General features: G+C 53.1%; 1 protein-coding gene and 2 long non-coding RNA genes across 6 annotated transcripts; 1 reads left to right on the top strand and 2 right to left on the bottom strand.

Annotated features, from left to right (window-relative positions):
- Window positions 1-402: 402 nt before the first annotated feature.
- Window positions 403-10,375, bottom strand: ZMYND19 (zinc finger MYND-type containing 19). Of its 3 annotated transcripts, XM_086323992.1 has the most exons (7): window positions 10,151-10,375; window positions 9,502-9,620; window positions 8,859-8,918; window positions 7,984-8,090; window positions 7,173-7,313; window positions 977-1,157; window positions 403-866 (listed from the first exon to the last, which is right to left on the bottom strand). In XM_086323992.1, the coding sequence occupies exons 2-7, from the start codon at window positions 9,505-9,507 to the stop codon at window positions 723-725; spliced, it is 639 nt and encodes a 212-aa protein (XP_086180118.1). In that variant the 5' UTR covers window positions 9,508-9,620; window positions 10,151-10,375; the 3' UTR covers window positions 403-722. The 3 variants fall into 3 exon arrangements, with proteins under 3 accessions (XP_086180118.1, XP_086180117.1, XP_086180119.1); XM_086323991.1 differs by lacking the exon at window positions 9,502-9,620; XM_086323993.1 differs by lacking the exons at window positions 7,173-7,313; window positions 9,502-9,620.
- A 323-nt stretch (window positions 10,376-10,698) lies between these two features.
- Window positions 10,699-13,183, bottom strand: LOC147362192 (uncharacterized). The gene is made up of 2 exons (XR_015136013.1): window positions 13,047-13,183; window positions 10,699-12,715 (listed from the first exon to the last, which is right to left on the bottom strand). It is a non-coding gene; the product is annotated as an uncharacterized LOC147362192 (long non-coding RNA).
- LOC147362191 (uncharacterized) lies at window positions 12,710-14,459 on the top strand. Of its 2 annotated transcripts, none has more exons than XR_015136011.1 (3): window positions 12,710-13,165; window positions 13,994-14,091; window positions 14,185-14,459. It is a non-coding gene; the product is annotated as an uncharacterized LOC147362191 (long non-coding RNA). The 2 variants fall into 2 exon arrangements; XR_015136012.1 differs by having other exon boundaries at window positions 12,710-13,401.
- The last annotated feature ends 5,959 nt before the right edge of the window (window positions 14,460-20,418 follow it).

Below are 20,418 nucleotides of genomic sequence, written 5' to 3'. Positions count from 1 at the left end.
AAAGTTCAGCTCACAGACCAAAGGCCACCCATGAGCTGGCCCTGGTCAGGGAGGCACACGCAGGGTGTCCCGGCAGACAGCAGGGAGCCTGTGGGGCCACGTGGGGCCGGGGGCGAGCCGGGACGGTCCAAGGTCGCAGCCACAGCTGCCTGTGGGCCCTGGGGGGCTCAGCAAGGTGTTCAGGATGCTGGGCGCCAGGGCAAGCTCCAAGTCATGGGGGCCCGCAGCAGGGCCGGCAACCCACCCGACCTGAGCGCCCAAGTGTGTGGGGACAACAGCGCCCCCTGCCGGCCGGGCAGGCCTGCGTCTCCTCCCGCCCGCCGCCCGGGCTCCGGTGGAGCGCAGCCTCATCATCTGTGCGCTCGGAAGCCGCTTGAGGCAGAGACCAGAGCGCGGCCAGGGTGCGGGCGGCCCCACTTTACTGTGCCTGCTGTCCCCCGCCCGCCTCGGCCCGGCCGCCCGGTGAGCGTTACAGCAAACGACCCTATTTGTACTTCTGAACCCTCCCGCCTTCCCCCCAAAAAAACTGTACATGAGTTTACAAACATATTAACATATAAATAACGAGAAGCGTCCGGCAGGCCCTCCCAGCTGTCTCTGCTCCAGGGGAGCCTCTGGCTGCCGGACGCGGGCAGGAGCCAGTGCAGGGTGAACCCCACGCCCACCGGCCGGCTGGCTGCTGCACCTGCCGCCGGGGAGCCAGGAGCCGTGCGGCCGCTGCGTCATCGCTCCGGCTCCAGCTCGTGCGGGAAGGGGCGCCGCTTCTCCCGACAGTGCTTCTTGTGGGCTGGCCAGTCCTTCTGCTGGCACTGCGAGCCGCAGTAGCGCGCCACCTGGCAGCGCCCGCAGATGTTGAACTCCCGGAGCTGAAAGGACACAGAGGAGCCCGATCCGGTCACACGCGGACGCGGGGGGCCCGGCTCCGGCCGGGCAGCCCCGCAGGGGAGAAGCGCAGCCCCGGGCGGCCGGCACGCACCTGCCTCTCGATCAGCGTGCAAGGAGGGTAGTGGCACTCGTAGTAGGCGCAGGACGTCTCCTCCTCCTCCACCACGTCGCCGTTGGCGTTGTAGTACCGCGTCACGTTCAGGACCGGGAACTGCTCCTCTATGGGGTCTGTGGGCAGCTGCTGAATTGCCAGCCAGTATAAGCTTTGCTCCCTTAACAAAAGAAACAGGGTTTCAGATCCCCTTGGCCACAAAGGGGCAAGGCACAGAGGTAAGAGTAGGTGACCCCAGGGTGGACCAGCTGCCTCCCCTTCGCAGGACACCCCCTCCCCAGCTGTGACCAACAGTCTGTCCTTTGGCCCACCAGCTGCACTGGCTCACCTCCCCACAACACCCATGGTTCAGCCTTTTTCTCTTCTCACTAAAAGGCACAGAAAGGGCTGTGTGCATCTTGCCCCTCAGTCTTCCCAACACTGTGAGAGCCGGGCACACGACAGGCATGGAGACCACATGGTCTCAGCCGCAGGCTCAGCCCGGCCTGGTCAACACCAGGCCGCCTCTCTTCCCGCTTGTAAGCCGAAGTGCTCAAACCTGCCCCTGGAGAGATCTGGGGATCTGGGGGACCCACCCTCTGGGCGCTGCAGTTGCTCTCCATCCTCCTGACTGCTTCTCTGCCTAGACGGGGCCAGAAGCTCGTACTTGCCCACACCTGCCCCACCACCACAGGCAGAGGTGGATGGGGCAAACCCCAAGCGATGAGCAGCCCACCCCTGGGGCTGGCCTTCAGAGGAGGTACCTGCTGCCCTGCGAGAGCAATGGGGTGGGTGGTCCATCCCCTCCAACCCGCCTGCTGTCTCTGGAGGCCAGGCCGAGAGGGACTTGGATAAAAACGGAAGGGTATGGCACAGCACTGGAAATCTGCTATGCGTGCGTGCTCAGTCGTGTCTGACTCTGCGACCCCACAAACCACCAGGCTCCTCTGTCCATGGGATTCTCCAGGCAAGAATACTGGAGTGGGTTGCCAGGCCCTCCTCCATCGGATCTTCCTGACCCAGGCAGAGACTGAACCTATGTCTCCTACACTGGCAGGTGGATTCTCTACCACTGAGCCACCTCAGTAAATCTACTATACTTCAGTTTAAAAAAGAGTTTAAAAAAAAGGGCGGGGCCCTAAATATAAGACCCCAAACAACAAAACTCTCAAGGAAAAACACAGGACGAAGGCTTCACAGCCTCAGATATGGCAATGATCTGGGATATGACAGCAAAGGCACAGTAACAAAAGAAAAAAAAAAGTTTTTTGTAAAAAAAAAAACATGAAAATTCAAGTATTTTGTACATCAAAAAAAAAAAAAACAGAAGAAGAAGAAGACAATCTATAGAATGGGAGAGAACATTTGCAAACCATGTATCCCCTGAATAAAGAGCTCTGCAGCTCAACTGAAAAACCAACCACCAAGTTTTGAACAGAGATTTCTCCAAAGAAGACACACACAGGGCCAAAAAGCAGATGAAACGACGCTCAGCATCACTGACCATCAGGAAAACAACTCAGAACTGCAGTAGGACCACCTCGCACTCCTGGGATGGCTGCTACCGAACGACAGAGAACACCACGTGCTGGCAAGGACCTCTGCGCGCTCTGCCTCCAGCGCGCAGACACCACAGACAGCAGCCTGGTGGTTTCTCCAGAGGGAACAGAACTACCACACGATCCTGCGATCCCACTTCTGGGCGCACACTCTCAAGAACCGAAAGCAGAGGCCAGAAGAGCTCTTTGTACAAGTGGGTTCACAGCAGGTGAGGGAGGCGGCAGCCCAAGTGCCTGACGCGGGAGAGTGGATAAACCAAGTGCGCTACACACGTGCACACATACACACACAATGGAACACTATTTAACCTTAAAAAGGAAGCTCTGACACAGGCCACGACGCCGACGAGCCCTGAGGACGTAAATGAGCAGACGGGAGGGAGCCAGACCCGAGGTCGAGTGCCGTGAGCCCCCTCAGCTGGGATCAAGGACCTGGCGGCTCAGAGCGGTGGGGGTCGGGGGATCTGGGCATCTGGGGGCCGGGGGCGGGCCGCGCAGTGTTCTGTCAGGACACAGCTTCATTTGGGAAGAGGAGATGGCTCCGGAGACAGTGGTGGTGACGGCTGCACTGCAGCGTAAGTGCTCAACGCTACAGGAACACACACTGCAAAGTGGTTAAAACGACGTCATCCGTATTTTACCACAATACAAAGATTTCTTTAAGGAAGAAAAGGGTGAAAGTCAGGATGGGGGAGAATGCTGGTGCTTTCCGAGCTCTTCAGTGAGGTCCTAGAAGACCGAGAGGAGGGGAGGTTCAGCCCCAGCCGGCGTTTGAAGATGGGAAGGGAGGACACTGCCCCTTGGCTCAGAGCACCTTCCACCTGGCTGGGCCACCCTGTGCCCACTGGGGTGACTCCAGGGCAGCAAGCAGGGGTGCAGGGACCCCCAAGTCGCAGGGGCCGATTCCCACCACGAGCCACCGGGCAGAGGCCACAGATGAGGCGGGAGGACACGTGGCGCCGGGGAGCTCAGGCCGCCCTCGGACAGCTGGGCCCCAGCACATGCAGCACTGCGGACAGGCTGACCACTGCTGGCAAGCCACAGCAACCCCGACCAGCTGGCTCCTGGGATGACCAACAGGGAGGAACCTCGGGGCGGGGCCCCAGAGCGGTGTGAAGCAGAATGGGACCATCCCTCCAGCGACTGCAGCGGTCAGTGGCAGAGCTGGCCAGGTCCACTCTGGTCTTGTGCAAGTGCTGAGCCACCCGCCTTCTGACCGCTCAGCTGCCCCTACACTTGTCCTGATGACACAACCTTTTTTTTTTTTTTTTTTACTGTGCCACGCAACTTGTGGATAGGTCATCTGTAATTCAGATGACCATTATATCTACTACTGTGGGCAATAATCCCTTAGAAGAAGTGGAGTAGCTCTCACAGTCAACAAAAAAGTCTGAAACACAGTACTTAGAAACAATCTCAAAAACGACAGAATGATTACAGTTCGTTTCCAAGGCAGACCACTCAATACCACAGTAATCCAAGTCTGCCCCAACAGTAACGCTGAAGAACCTGAATTTGAACAGTTCTAGAAAGACCTACAGGACCTTCTAGAACTAATGACAAGAAAAAGATGTCTTTTTTATTATAAGAGGATTGGAGTGCTAAAGTGGAAAGTCAAGAGATTCCTGGAGTAACCTGAAGGCAAGTTTGGCCTTAGAGTATAGAATGAAACCAGGCAAAGGGCAACAGAGTTTTGCCAAGAGAACGCACTGGTCATAGCAAACACCCTCTTCCAACAACACAAGAGACTATTCTACACATGGACATCACCAGATGGTCAATACTGAAATCAGACTGATTATAGTCTTTGCAGCCAAAGATGGAGAAGCTCTATACAGTTAGCAAAAACAAGACGGGGAGCTGACTGTGGCTCAGATCATGAGCTCCTTATTGCCAAATTCAGACTTAAATTGTAGAAAGTGGGGAAAACCACTAGACCATTCAGGTATGACCTAAATCAAATCCCTTGCGATTATACAGTGGAAGTGAGAAATAGATTCAAGGAGTTAGATCCGATAGACAGAGTGCCTGAAGAACTGTGGACGGAGGTCTGTCACACTGTGCAGGAGGCAGTGAGCAAAACCATCCCCAAGAAAGAGAAATGCAGTAAGGCAACATGGTCATCTGAGGAGGGCTTTCAAATAGCTGAGAAGAGAAGAGAAGTGGAAGGCAAAGGAGAAAAGATACACCCAGCTGAATGCCGGGTTCCAGAGAAAAGGAGAGACAAGAAAGCCTTCTTAAAGGAACAACGCAAAGAAACAGAGGAAAACAACACAACGGCAAAGACTGGAGAGCTAGTCAAGAAAACTGGAGATGCCAAGGGAACATTTTGTGTGAGGATGGGCACAATGAAGGACAGAAATGTCAAGGGCCCAACAGAAGCATAAGAGATTAAGAAGAGGCGGCAAGAACACACAGAAGAACTATACAAAAAAGATCTTCACGACCCAGATAATCACGATGGTGTGATCACTCACCTAGGGCCAAACATCCTGGAGTGCCAAGTTAAGTGGGCCTTAGGAAGCATCACTACGAACAAAGTTAGTGGAAGTGATAGAATTTCAGCTGAACTATTCCAAGTCCTAAGAGATGATACTGTTAAAGTGCTCCACTCAATATGCCAGCAAAGTTTGAAAATTCAACAGTGGCCACGGGACTGGAAAAGGTCAGTTTTCATTCCAATCCCAAAGAAAGGCAATGCCAAAGAATATTCAAACTACCATACAATTGCACTCATTTCCCATGCTAGCAAGGTAATGCTCAAAACGCTTCAAGCGAGGCAACAGTACATGAACCAAGAATTTCCAGATGTTAAACTTATAAAAGGCAAAGGAACCAGAGATTAAATTGCTGACACCTGCTGGATCATACAAAAAGCAAAGGAATTCCAGACAAACACCTACTTCTGCTTCACTGACTAAAGCTAAAGCCTTTCACTGTGTGGATCACAACAAACGGGAAAATTCTTAAAGAGATGGGAATTCCAGACCACCTGACCTGCCTCCTGAGAAACCTGAATGCAGGTCAGGAAGCAACAGTTAGAACTGGACATGGAACAACAGACTGGTTGCAAATAGGAAAAGAAGTACGTCGAGGCTGTATATTGTCACCCTGCTAATTTAACTTATATGTAGAGTACATCATGAGAATCGCTGGGCTGGAGGAAGCACAAGCTGGAATCAAGACTGCCGGGAGAAATACCAATAACTTCAGATATGCAGATAATACCACCCTTACGGCAGAAAGAGAAGAACTAAAGAATCTCTTGATGAAAGTGAAAGAGAGTGAAAAGGCTGGCTTAAAACTGAACATTCAGAAAACTAAGATCATGGCACCCGGTCCCATCACTTCATGGCAAATAGAAGGGGAAACAGTGGAAGCAGTGACAGGTTTTACTTTCTTGGGCTCCAAAACCACTGCCAACGGTGGCTGCAGCCACAGAAGGAAAAGACGCTCACTCCCTGGAAGAAAAGTTACGACCAAAAAAAGAGAAAAGTTACGACCAACCCAGACAGCATATTCAAAAGCAGAGACAGTACTTTGCCAACAAAGGTCTGTAGTGAAAGTTATGGTTTTTCCAATAGTCATGTATGGATGAGTTGGACCATAAGGCTGAGCACTGAAGAATTGATGCTTTTGAACTGTGGTGCAGAAGAAGACTCTTGAGAGTCCCTTGGACTGCAAGGAGATCAACCAGTCCATCCTAAAGGAAGTCAATCCTGAATATTCATTGAAAGGACTGATGATGAAGCTAAAACTCCAATACTTTGGCCACCTGATGCGAAGAGCCAACTCATTGGAAAATACTCCAATGCTTGGAAAGATTGAAGGCAGGAGGTGAAGGGGCCGACAGAGGATGAGATGGTTAGATGGCACCACCGACTCAGTGGACATGAGTTTGAACAAACTCCAGGAGACAGTGGAGGACTGAGGAGCCTGGCGTGCTGTGGTCCATGTGGTTGCAGAGTCACACAGGACTTCTCGAATGAACAAGAATGCAACCTGTGGGTTCTAAGTTCCCCAACCAGGGTTCAAACCTGGGCCCACAGCAGCGAAAGTGCCAAGTCCTAACCACTGGATCACCAGAGAATTCCCCAAGCTTCCTTTTTGTTGATGAAAGAACCGTGCTATCCCCAGCAGAGCAGAAAAGTGCTTCAAGACAAGCAACTCCTCAGCGCCCCTGGTCACTGCTGAGCAGTCAGTCAGTGCGCAGCCCCGGCGGAGCTCCCGAGACCTCCAGGTGGTTTGGTGGGTTGCCACATCTCAGCAGGGGAGCCAGCAAGGGTCCTATTTTTGCTTCAGCCAAATTGGGCTCAGTTTCTGTCGCTTGCAACCACAAGTCTAGACTACCATAATCCCCAGGAGGATAAGAATCCTAACTAACTGTCGTGAGGCTCAGCCTCCTTCAAGAGCCATGTGAGGACACCTTAGCCAGGATCAGACTCTAACAATGGAGTCTGGACCAAGGAGAGGTGAAGGCTGCCCAGCTGACCTCTGAGCCACTGTCCTGACCACACACCTTGAGGGGAGATGACTAGCATTCCCAAACCCACAGAAGCTGCAGAGCACAGAGCCGAGCCGGCCTCTCTCGGCAGTGAGCCTGGCGGGGCCACGTCGCCAGCCCCAGGAAGACCCACCTCTGCTTGCTGGAGGCCTCCTCGGCTCTGGGCCGCCAGCCCCACGGCACCAGCTGCAGGTTGTCCAGGCGGTTGTCCACAGTGACGGCGTTGAGATGCACCACCTGAAACCCAGGGGCGATGCCCCCCCTGTGCCGCTCCCTAGGAAACAGACAGTGCTCCAGACAGGCTCCCTGACCGCTCGTCTCAGCCACGCGCGCTGAATGGTCCTCGGCCCACTGGGAGCACGGCTGCAGAGGGGAACCCAGTCTGTGGGCCAAAGGGGACAGCCCAGCCCCTGGACTGAAGCACTCGGCGCCAGGGGGCAAGGAGGGCACCGCACTGCCTCACACCAGCCGGGGGCACACGAGTGGGCCCAAGTACTTCGGAACCCCTGGACTGAAGCACTCGGCGCCAGGGGGCAAGGAAGGCACCGCACTGCCTCACACCAGCCGGGCACCCAAGAGTGGGCCCAAGTACTTCGGAACCTCAGCGTTCACAGGGAAGCGAGGGCGGCCCTCCCCATGTCCCACGGATAAGCTCAAAAGGACCTAGGAGGGGCCAGACCCCGCCCGCCTCCAGAGGCGCTGTGGCCTAAGTGCTGGGAGCAGGAAGGGCACAGGGCTTACAGACTCTTACGCTACCCTGCCAGTGCCAGAGGACACAGAGCAGCCATCCTCCCAGTTAGTGGCAATGACAAAGAAGTAACTGGGAGACCTGGGGAAGGTATCATCTGTCGATGAGGGCAGAAGGGTCTCTGGCTGCCCGAGCCCCTTGCACTGCAAGGCTGGTGCAAACCCAGAAGGGGAACAAGCAGCTTGGAAACACCCACCACAGCAGCTCATGAAGGAGCCTTCCCGACCCCCTTCCTCGGTTCTTGTCAAAGGCATATGCAAATATCTTAGCACCATTTCCATCTGCGTCTACTTCCATCCGGGCCTGAGAAGAAATAAGAAAAAGCTCTGTTAAAAAGCCTGCAATTCTCAACAACATTCCAAATTCCTCTTAGAAAAATGAATGAAACAAGCAAGCCAGAGGGACAAGTGCCAGGCCTGTTCCTGGGACCTTGGTGGTCTCTGGAGGCTCCCAGACACGTGGCATGGAGAAGTACCCGCCTACGTGAAGGCAAGACACACTTAAGAACCACTCTTTGCAAAATACTGTGGACACAGAGAAATAAATCTCCCTACCTTTAAAAAAAAGTCCCTAATCCAGTAAAAAAGATAAGCCCTGGAACAAGTAACTGTAAAAGGGTGAAGGCTGAGATAGGAGTGGGGTGGGTCTGCAGGGTGGAGGGAGGAGCAGGCAGGTGAGGACTGGAGCCCAAACAGCCAGGTAGGGACAAAGGCACCCAGCCCTGCAGAAGCCCGAGGCATGAGAGGAGGCGGGGCAGCCCTGGAGTCTCCCTGAGCACAGCGGCTCATCTGACTGAACTCAATCAAAGACAGGGCACAATTTGTCTCTTTTTTGGGAAGAGCCTGCAAGCAACATGGAAGTGAGTAAGACAGCACGCATCACGGAAGCGGTGGGAGGGGCTCCACATTGACAGCCAGGTTCCCTGGAGACCAGGGTTTGGACAGGGCTTCACTGGCCTGCTTGAGCAGCTCGTGTGCAAGGGTCTGCCTCACATCACACGGACGAAAACCCACCCCTCGTGACCCCCCGGGCACGACCGTAGGCAGGCCAGCAAAGGAACAGAATCCTTACCTCAAACGAGTAGCCCTCCACCAGCGGGATGTCCTGCTCATCTATCAGTGTATACTTGGTCTGGAAATTAACGTTTCAAGGCGTTACATTTGGAATCAGCACAGGGCACTACCGATAAGCAGGAGCAGCCCTCATGGGCTCAGAGAGGTCAGTCCACCCTGAAGGTAGCCAAAGGCGGCTCTTTCCCCACGCAGCACTGCGCACAGCTGTGGCACCAGGCTCCACCTGGCATCTGCTCACGACTAGCCACGAGAAGTGCCTGAGACCTGCTCAACCACTAAGCTGCACGTTTTATTGTGTTGATAAACCCAGTCCAAGACCACGATGTCACAGGAATAGAGGCAGGGCCCTGGGATTGAAGCAGAATATCCAGAAGGTTTCAACTATCAGGCAGTCCGCACACAGGTGCTCACGGAATTGTCCTTCCTACCTCTTCGTCTAAAACGTTCCAAGTAAAAGTTTTAAAGGATGGCATTACTGCAGACAACCACTGAGTTGCAGAGATCTCAGCGCTAATAAGGAGCCCACCCTTCCGTAATTAGACAGTCACTGCCCCTTGCGGGAGGGCAGGAAACGGTCCCCGAAATGGACCAGTCTCACTTTCGCTTGGAGAGCTTTTTACTAGTATCTGAACCGGCTTTACCTTCATCTGACTGCCTCTGCTCCTCTCTCCCACCAGAAGCTTCCGCGGCTGGTGATGGGAACAGGGTTCCCATCCAGGGTAAGGTCCGTGGCTGGTTCAGCTGCACGGCCGGCCGGCTCCTGGAAACAGCCAAGCCTCAATGCCCACAGGTGCCAGGAAGCCCAGCCTCGAACACGCGGAGGGCGGGGCCCGGTAAGAGAGAGAAGCAGAGGGAGGCCCCGCTCGGCCGAGGCCAACTGAGGCTCAGCCCGAGGGGGCCGCCTCGGGCAGCACGAGCCCTGCGCGGAGCTCACTATGGACCCGCAAGGGCCAGCGGAGAGCGAGCGCGCTGCCCCGGAAGGGCCTGCGCTCCTCGCGGCCACAGGCACGGCCGCAGCCCCCGACCCGCGGCGCACGGCTGGAGCCGGCACTGGACCAAGGCTGCCCCAGGAACCAGGCCGCCGGCGAACCTACGGGCCTGTGCCCATGCGCCCAGCCGCCCTGGCCGGGCCCTACGCCCCCAGCCTCGCACCCCCGACTCCGACTCCCAGACCGCGCCCGCGACCCCCAGCGCCGCTCAGCCCCTAGCCTCACACCAGCCCCGGCCCTCGGCCCCGGCCCGGCGCCCCACGCCTCCCGCCCGGCCCCGGCCCCAAGCTGCGCCGCGCACCTTTCCGGCCACCCGGCCGAGCCGCACGATGCCCAATTTGAAGTCGGTCATGGCCGGGCCTGTGCTCGGCCGGCGGCGCCGCTCCCTCGGGAGATGCCGGGGCGGGGCCGCGGCGCGCCGGGCGGGCGAACGGGGGACGGGAACGGGGCCAGGCGGGCGGGCGGGCGGGACGAGGCTGGGCCGGGGTCGGGCCGCCGCCGCCGCCGCCGGGCGCCCGCCGGACCTGCCACGCGCCGCCGCCGCCGCCGCCACCGCCGCCGCGCGCACCTCAGCAAGCGGGGCCGGGGGCGGGGCGCGCGGCGGACACACCCCCGCCCGCCGCCGCCCGGCCAATCACGCGGCGCGCAGGGCGCCGGCCGGCGCGCGCCGCCACGCCGCAGCCAGTGGCGGGAGGGCGAGTGCGCAGGCGCGTTGGGGCGCCGCGAGCGCGCGGGGGAGGGGCGCGGCCGGGGGCGGAGCCTGCGCGGCCGCCCCGCGCTACGTCAGTTTCGCGGGAAGCTTTGTGCGGGAGGCTGTGCCACCCGCTCGCAGCGCAGACCCCCGAGCCCGGCCTCGGCCCGCGCAGCAGGCGGTTTGGCTGGGCACCCTGGGCCGTCCGGGCCCTGCAGGTCGGGGTCCGTGCGGGGCTGGCTGCGGCTCCCTGTGAACAGTCCGTGGACAGAGGGCAGGAAGCCGGGGTGGATTCGCGGATCCGGAGTCCCGGGGCCCCTATGACTCCGTGGCTGGATCCAGTGCCCTCGGGACGTGGGAGCCCAGCGAGTGCTGCTGGCTGACCGGGCACCGGGCCGCCCTTCTCCCTGGCCGCCTCCGCGCATGGGCCGGGATCAGGATTCCATAGCCCATGCTTGTGCTACAGGATCCTTCCCTGGGCTTCGAGAAGGGGCGCTGAAAAGCCTGCTCCAAATCCTTCCTGAACAGGAACTCCCAGACCTGACGATTTGGGGTGGGGGGTGGGGGGCGTACACCTGTCTCCTGGCAATAACTCCATCTGGCTCTCACTCCCAACCCGCAATGAAACCGCTCTACACCAGTGCGCCAAGCAAACCCCTGCTCCTGTTCTAGCGAGGGAGACAGAAAAGGCCCATGACCAGCGAGTTACACGCCTTGTTAGAAAGTGATCTACGCTGTGGGGAAACAAGTAGACCAGCATCAGGGAGTTGGAGGTCCCGGGAAAGTGGGGGCAGGGTAGATCTCACTGCCAAGTAACTTGAGCAAACTGGGAGCGAGAGAGGGAGTGAGCCATGCGGGGTCCAGGGGAAGAGCATCCCCGGCAGCGGGGAGAGCCCAGTGCCAAGGCCCTAATCTGGCCCCAACTGGGCGTTTTTGAAAAGTGGAGGCGGTCTCTGTGAGCCAATGAGTGCATCAGAGCAACACGGCACATGGCCAGAGAGGTGGAGGTTGGGATGGGTGTGGCGTCTGGTGAGGACTGTGACTTTTACACTCAGAAAAGTGAGCCATTGGAGGATAGGAAAGGAGGAATAGCTTTTTAGTGCATCATGGCAGCTGATGTAGACAGTGAGGGAAGGGTGAAAGCAGGCAGGATGTTTAGGAAGCTAATGCAAGCTTACCCAACTAAGAAATGATGGTGTTGGGCTCACCTTTGATGGCAGTGTTTTGTAGCAGTCAGGATAGCCCTGGTTATGCTGCAGTAACAAACAACCCTAAATTCTCAGTGGCTTAGCAAGATAAAAATGTATTTCTTCCTCATGCCACAGGTTAAGGTTATAAGGCAACTGAACACATGAGTATAGATTGATGTTCACGAGGGTATTTGTTGTACTTAAAGCCATACAACTGGATGAGTTCACCATGGGAGGAAATGCAAATAGAGAAAAAGAGAGGGAAAAGATTGAGCCCTGGGTATTCTCACGCTAAGGAGGAAGGGAGGCTGGAAGGAGGAGCTGGTACAGAGGATGAGGATGTCAGGTAGGAGGAGTGTCAGGAGAGGGCAGTGGGCCAAGCGATGACGGTGCTAGGCTGAGAAGGAGAGATCGGCCTTGTCCAGTGCTGCTGAGAGATCCGAATGGTGGGCACAGAAGGCACAACGAAGGCGCCGGTCACCTTCACGTGTACGCGGCGGAGGAGCAAGCCCGACTGAGGGGGCTGAGGCGACATGGAAGGGACGGCCTCGGGACCGACTACTCTTCAGGGTGTTCTGGCTGAAAGGGAGCAGAGAAACGACGAAAGCGAGAAAGAAAGGCAAGTCCGGAGAAACTGTTGGTTTTGCAGTGGGAAAGGAAACAGCCGGTTTTCCACCAGTGGGAATGAGCCCGTGGAGGAGAAGGAGGCGAGCCATTGCCGAGAGGAGAGTGTGAGGGCTGGCCTGGAACTAACTGCTCAGGCGGTTCGCTCAGCCACAGCTCCAAGGGGAGTCTGAGGTAAGGGAGTGTGGATGTAGGAAGCTGGAGGGCTCTCCTCTGATGAGAAGGAGGCCATCAGTTGAAGGTGAGAAGGGAGCCGGTCCCAGGAGAGAGGACGAGGATGGAACCAGAAGACAGCAGGGAGCCCGGCAGTGTCATCTGCCCCGTCAGTGTGACTCGTTTCTCCAGCCTGTCTAGGCTGCTCCTGAGAAAGCAAGGCGAAAGAAGGTTTGGGTGCAGCCAAGACTGAGGCGATCCCGGGCGAGTGTGGAGGGGCAAGGGGGACAGGGGGAGGTGTCTCAGGGTCTGGTCCCAGTGCTTGCCCAGGGCACTCAGGGGGCTTCAGAGGATCGCTGTTGGGGGGTGAGCAAAGATGGAAAGGGATTCAGAGCTGCGCAGACGTGCGAGGGGCTACAGGTGGGGTCCTTCCTTTATTTGGAGTCAGCTGAGAATTCACCTGGAGCACATTTCTCTTCCATGTGACCTGCCCTGGGTGGGGTGTCCTGTTATTTAGCCAGGAGAGCTGGACCGCTTACCACGTGGAGGCTCTGCTCTCCGTGACAGGTCCTGTTGGACCTCTGCTTGAATCTCTCCTGCTGGTATCCCACTGGCCACAGCAAGTCCTGCAGGCGAGCCTGGAATCCGTGTGGGAAGGGTGCGCACAGCAGCACGAGTTCTGGAAAGCACAGCTCGTGCAGGGGGGCGGTGGGAACCAGTGGAACAACCTGCCCGCCACCCGTCCACACTCTGGCCCCTAATGATTTAGTTCCTCCTGCATGAAGATCCCAGAACCACATCTCACTACTGCTCTTGGCTTGTGACACGCAGCAAAGCCAGAAGCAAGTTATCTGCCCCTGCAAGACCCACATTCCATGGGGAAGCACAGGAAAAGTAAATAGACACCCGGTTCAAAAAGGAAAAGGGGGGCGTGCTCCCTGTAGCCACGGGCACGCGCGACAGGGTTGAAATGCAGCGGACATGGTCACAATGCTCCTTTAAGGGCTCCTCTGCCCTCCCCCTCCCTCTTCTGGGGTGGGCTTCTCTCTCTGCCTCTTTGCCCTACCCCTCAGTCATCCTCCCTTTTCCACGGGGAAATTTTTGCAGCCTAAGTAGCTTCCTCAGCCTGCTTCTTTTCTGGAGAAAGTTGAGGGCCCAGAAGCCCCTTTTATTTTGAACATCATCCATTTTAGTTTAAGTAGATACAACCGTTAAAAAAAAAAACTGCAGATTTTCTAGGTATCAAATTATAACACATTTTATTAGACAAAAACCACCCTGCAAACATCTTTGAGAGGCTCCTCTGTGCTGTGAACATCAAGGTCGAGCTGTGTGCTCAATTCCTCAAGACACTTGGAAGCCCTTTCGTGTGGCTCAGAGCGTCTGGGAGGGTCCGCTCCCCCAGGGATGTTTCAGCAATTTTAACAAAGGGTCATATACCACGCCCTTGATTTCTTCTAACCCTGAAGTTGTGCTTTGCTGGCAGTGCCCTGGATTTAATCTTCCGCAGGATGCCATTTCTTACCTTGAGGACATTTGCTGCCTGGAAAGACTGGGATTGAGAAATCTTTTTATTCTCCAATTGTAAGACCTGACTTGAAATATTTCCTCCAGCTTCTGGTGGGACATGGAACATTACTTGTAAGGTTCATTTGTCTTTTCTTTATTTTACTTTAGCATAAATGACTGAAGAAACCAGTTGGCCTCTGTCTGCCCTGTTACCACAGCCGGTGGTCTTCCACTTCCCCACCGATCCTGACCCAGCCCTGCCCTTCTCTGTCCTTCACCGGGGATGGAAGTCCTCACTGCCTGCCAGGTTCGCCTGCTGCCTGGCTCCAAAGAGCCACATTTCAGACTTTTGTGACTGGCAGCATCTCACTTCTAAGTGTCAGTGTCTGGTCCAGGTACATGCTGCTGCATAATAAACAACCCCAAACCTCAGCAGCTTAAAACAGCTGTTGATTTTCTAATGATTCCATGGTAAGATCGGGTTCAGCTGGTTGACTCTCCTGCTGATGGCTGGTGTGCTGGTTTGTCTCAAACTGTCACCATCAATTCAATTCTTTCCCTCCCGTACCAATCCTATGATTGTTTTTTTTTTTTTTTTTTGAGGGGGTGGCTGTGACTCACAGCTTGTGGAATCTTAGCTCCCCAACCAGGGACTGAACCCCAGCCAGGGATCTCCCTCTTCTGACTGTTCTGACGCACATAAACTGGTAGAAAGTTCTTGGACTTCAGAGGCCAGGTCTGAGGCCTGACAGCTTCATCTTCCTCCGTCTCGGGGGCCTGCCTACAGGTAAACAGTCTCACTACCTGTAAATTCTCATTCTGTGCAGACCCTGAAGCAAATCATATGGGGAGGCCTCAGGGAAGGGGAACCTGACCAGCCCCCGCCATCCCAGCCACCCGGGTCAAAGTGTCAGACCAGCAAAAAGGTATCTAGGACATTCTAACGTGGGCAGACACCACCCAAAGTAGGAGAGCCTCTTGGCTGAACGCAACCGAGTTCTCAGTGTCTGACTGTTTGGGACCCCATGGACTGCAGCACTCCAGGCCTCCCTGTCCAACACCAACTCCCAGTTTACTCAAACTCACATCCATCAAGTAGGTGATGCCATCCAACCATCTCATCCTCTGTCACGTCCTTCTCCTCCCACTTTCAATCTTTCCCAGCATCAGGGTCTTTTCCAAGGAGTCATTTCTTCGCATCAGGTGGCCAAGTGTTGGAGGGTCAGCTTCAACACCGGTCCTTCCAATGAATATTCAGGACTGATTTCCTTTAGGATGGACTGGGTGGATCTCCTTGCAGTCCAAAGGACTCTCAAGAGTCTTCTCCAACACCACAGTTCAAGAGTCTTTGGTGCTCAGCTTCTTTATAGTCCAACTCTCACATCCATACGTGACTACTGGAAAAACCATAGCTTTGACTAGACAGACCTTTGTCAGCAAAGTAATGTCCCTGCTTTTTAATATGCTGTCTAGGTTGGTTATAGCGTTTCTTCCAAGGAGCAAGCGTCTTTTAATTTCATGGCTGCAGTCACCATTTGCGGTGATTTTGGAGCCCAAGAAAATAAAGTCTGTCACTGTTTTCATTGTTTCCACATCTACTTGCCATGAAGTGATGGGACTGGATGCCATGATCTTCATTTTATTGAGTGTTGAGTTTTAAGCCAGCTTTTTCACTCTCTTCTTTCACTTTCATCAAGAGGCTCTTTAGCTCTTCTTCAGTTTCTGCCTTAAGGGTGGTGTCATCTGCATATCTGAGGCTATTGATATTTCTCCTGGCAATCTTGATTCCAGATTGTGCTTCTTCCAGCCCAGCATTTCTCATGATGTACTCTGTATATAAGTTAAATAAGCAGGGTGACAATATACGACCTTAACGTACTCCTTTCCCAATTTGGAACCAGTCTGTTGTTCCATGTTCAGTTCTAACTGTTGCTTCTTGACCTGCATACAGATTTCTCTGGAGGCAGGTAAGGCGGTCTGGTATTCCCATGTCTTTAAGAATTTTCCACAGTTTATTGTGATTCATACAGTCAAAGGCTTTGGCATAGTCAATAAAGCAGAAGTAGATGTTTTGATGGAACTCTCTTGCTTTTTCGATGATCCAACAGATGTTGGCAATTTGATCTCTGATTCCTCTGCCTTTTCTAAATCCAGCTTCAACATCTGGGTGTTCATGGTTCACGTACTGTTGAAGCCTGGCTTGGAGAATTTTGAGCATTACTTGGCTAGTGTGTGAGATGAGTGCAATTGTGCAGTAGTTTGAACACTCTTTGGCATTGCCTTTCTTTGGGATTGGAATGAAAACCGACCTTTTCCAGTCTTCTGGCTACTGCTGAGTTTTCCAAATTTTCTGGCATATTGAGTGCAGCATTTTAACAGCACCATCTTTTAGAATTTGAAATAGCTCAACTGGAAATCCATCACCTCCACTAGCTTTGTTCATAGTGAGGCTTCCTAAGGCCTACTTAACTGTGCATTCCAGGATGTCTGGCTCTAGGTGAGTGATCACACCATCATGATTATCTGGGTCATGAAGATCTTTTTTGTATAGTTTTTCTGTGTATTCTTGCCACCTTTTCTTAATATCTGTTGTTTCTGTTAGGTCTATACCATTTCTGTCCTTTATTGTGCCCATCTTTGCATGAAATGTTCCTTTGGTATCTCTAATTTTCTTGAAGAGATCTCTAGTCTTTCCCATTCTGTTGTTTTCCTCTATTTCTTTGCATTGATCGCTGAGGAAGGCTTTCATATCTCTCCTTGCTATTCTTTGGAACTCTGCATTCAGATGGGTGTATCTTTCCTTTCCTCCTTTGCCTTTCACTTCTATTCTTTTCTCAGCTATTTGTAAGGCTTTCTCAGACAACCATTTTGCCTTCTTGCATTTCTTTTTCTTGGGGATGGTCTTGATCACTGCCTCCTATTCAGTGTTACAAACCTCTGTCCATTGTTCTTCAGGCACTCTATCAGGTCTAATCCCTTGAATCTATTTTTCACTTCCACTGTATAATTGTAAGGGATTTGATTTAGGTCATACCTGAATGGTCTAGTGGTTTTCCCTACTTTCTACAATTTAAGCCTGAATTTGGCAATAAGGAGTTCATCTTCTGAGCCACAGTCAGCTCCCCGTCTTGTTTTTGCTGACTGTATAAAGCTTCTCCATCTTTGGCTGCAAAGACTATACTCAGTCTGATTTCAGTATTGACCATCTGGTGATGTCCATGTGTAGAGTCTTCTCTTGTGTTGTTGGAAGAGGTTGTTTGTTATGACCAGTGCGTTCTCTTTGCAAAACTCCGTTGGCCTTTATCCTGCTTCATTTTGTACTCCAAGGCCAAAATTCCCTGTTACTCCAGGTATCTCTTGACTTTCTACTTTTGCATTCCAGTATCCTATGATGAAAGGACCTCTTTTTTGGCTGTTAGTTGTAGAAGGTCTTGTAGGTCTGCATAGAAACTTTCAACTTCAGCTTTTACAGCGTTACTGGTTGGGGCATAGACTTGGATTATTGTGATATTGAATGGTTTGCCTTGGAAATGAACTGAGATCAGTCATTTTTGAGATTGCACCAAGTACTGCATTTCACACTCTTTTGTTGACTATGAGGGCTGCTCCATTTCTTCTAAGGGATTCTTGCCCACAGTAGTAGATATAATGATCATCTGAATTAAATTCCTGCATTCCAGTCCATTTTAGTTCACTGATTCCTAAAATATCTATGTTTACTCTTGCCATCTCCTGTTTGACCATTTCTAATTTGCCCTGATTCATGGACCTAACACTCCAGGTTCCTATGCAATATTGCTCTTTACAGCATCAAACCTTGCTTCCATCACCAGTCACATCCACAACTGGGTGTTGTTTTTGCTTTGGTTCCATCCCTTCATTCTTTCTGGAGTTATTTCTCCACTGATCTCCAGTAGCATATTGGGCACCTACCGACCTGGGGAGTTCATCTTTCAGTGTCCTATCTTTTTGCCTTTTCATACTGTTCATGGGGTTCTCAAGGCAAGAGTACTGAAGTGGTTTGCCACTCCCTTCTCAGTGGACCACTGAAGTTTTGTCAGACTTCTCCACCATGGCCCGCCCGTCTTGGGTGGCCCTACATGGCATGGCTCATATTTTCATTGAGTTAGACAAGGTGGTGGCTTGTGTGATCAGTTTGATTAGTTTTTTTGTGATTGTGATTTTTATTCTGTCTGCCCTCAGACAGAGGAGGATAAGAGGTTTAGGGTTAAGATAAGGGAGGTTCCTGTTAGGAGAGACTGACTCAGGGGAAACCAGGTTTTGTTCTAATGGGCAGGGCCTGCTCAGTAAATCTCTAATCCAATTTTCTATTGATGGGTGGGGCTGTGTTCCCTCCCTGTTGTTTGACCTGAGACCAAATTATGGTGGAGTTAAGGTGAACCCTTAAGATGGCAGAGTAGAAGGAGGTGTGCTTATCTTCTCTTGCAAGAATTCCACAATTACAACTCAGTGCTGAACAGCCAGTTCTAACTGTTGAAGCAACAGTTAGAACTGGACATGGAACAACAGACTGGTTCCAAATAGGGAAAGGAGTATGTCAAGGCTGTATATTGTCACCCTGCTTATTTAACTTATATGCAGACTACATCATGAGAAAGGCTTTGCTGGATGAAGCTGGAATCAAGATTGCCAGGAGAAATATCAATAGCCTCAGATATGCAGATGACACTACCCTTAGGGCAGAAACTGAAGAACTAAAGAGCCTCTTGATGAAAGTGAAAGAGGAGAGTGAAAATTTTGGCTTAAAACTCAACATTCGGAAAACTAAGGGCATCTGGTCCCATCACTTCATGGCAAATAGATGGGGAAACAACAGAAACAGTGACAGGCTTTATTTTTTTTTGGCTCCAAAATCACCTTAGATGGATACTGCAGCCATGAAATTAAATGACACCTGCTCCTTGGAAGAAAAGTTATGACCAAGCTAGACAGCATATTAAAAAGCAGAGACATTTCTTTGCTGACAAAGGTCCATCTAGTCAAAGCTATGGTTTTCCCAGTAGTCATGTATGGATGTGAGAGTTGGACGAGAAAGAAAGCTGAGAGCCGAAGACTTGATGCTTTTGAACTGTGGTGTTGGAGAAGACTCTTGAGTCCCTTGGACTGCAAGGAGATCCAACCAGTCCATTCTAAAGGAAATCAGTTCTGAATATTCATTGGAAGGACAGAGGCTGAAGGTGAAACTCCAATACTTGGGCCACCTGATGCAAAGAAGTGACTCATTGCAAAAGACCCTGATGTTGGGAAAGATTGAGGGCAGGAGGAGAAGGGGACGACACAGGATGAGATGGTTGGATGGCATCACAGACTCAGTGGACATGAGTTTGAGTATACTCTGGGGGTTGGTGATGTACAGGGAGGCCTGGCCTGCTGCAGTCCGTAGGGTTGCACAGACTCAGACAGGACTGAGCAACTGAACTGAAGTGCTGAACAACCATCAACAGGAGAATGTCAGATCCCAGCAAAAAAAGATACCCCACATCCACGGGCAAAGGAGAAGCCCCAGCAAGATGATAGGAGGGTGAAATCTCATTTAGAATCAAACCCCATATCCGCCAGAGACGCTTGGAGGGCTCAAACAAAACCTTACGTGCACCAGGACCCAGAGACCCCAGAGACTGAGCCAGAACTGTGTTTGAGTGTCTCCTGCAGAAGTACAGGTCAGCAGTGGCCTGCCACAGGGGCAGGGCTCTGGGTGCAGGAGACCTGGGTCAAAAAGCCTGTGGCATAAGCCTCTTGGAGGAGGTCACCATTAACCCACCATAGAGCCACCGAGTAGACGACCCACAAACTGAAGAACAATTATACTGAAGAAATTCTCGTACTGTTAATAAAGTTCTAGGACCCACAACAGATTTCCCAACCTGGGAATCTGGCAAAGGACTCAGAACACCCAGGGAATTTGACTTTGGAGGCCAGTGGGATTGGATTACAGAACTTACACAGGACTCAGGAAACAGACTCTTGGAGGGCACAAACAGAACCTTGTGCACACCAGGACCCAGGAGAAAGCAGCAGTGACCCCACGAGAGACTGATCCAGACTTGCCTATGAGTGTCCAGCAGTGTCCGACGGAGCTGTGGGTGTGCAGTGGCCTGCTGCAGGGTCGGGGGCACTGAGTGCAGCAGTGCGTGCCCGGGACCTTCTGAAGGAGATCACCGTTAGTTTTCAGAGTAAGTAATAAATGGGGTGGCTCGTTAGACAGCTGGGACAGTCAGGGTCCCTCCTGCAGCCTCAGTCAGGGTGTGTGAGTGAGGTGGGAAGTCTGACTCTCACGTCCTGGCTTCCCCCACCCCCAGGGGATCACTCCAGAGCAGTAGCCAGATACTGTCACGTGGAGCTCGGGACCCTCAGGGAATGAAAGCAGAAGCTGCGAGCCCT

Source organism: Bos grunniens, chromosome 11 (assembly GCF_055505025.1).
Source record: "Bos grunniens cultivar Pamir isolate PY7600 chromosome 11, Bosgru_T2T1.0, whole genome shotgun sequence".
Classification (NCBI taxonomy): Eukaryota; Metazoa; Chordata; class Mammalia; order Artiodactyla; family Bovidae; genus Bos; species Bos grunniens.
This window is presented reverse-complemented; position numbering and strand designations above follow the sequence as displayed.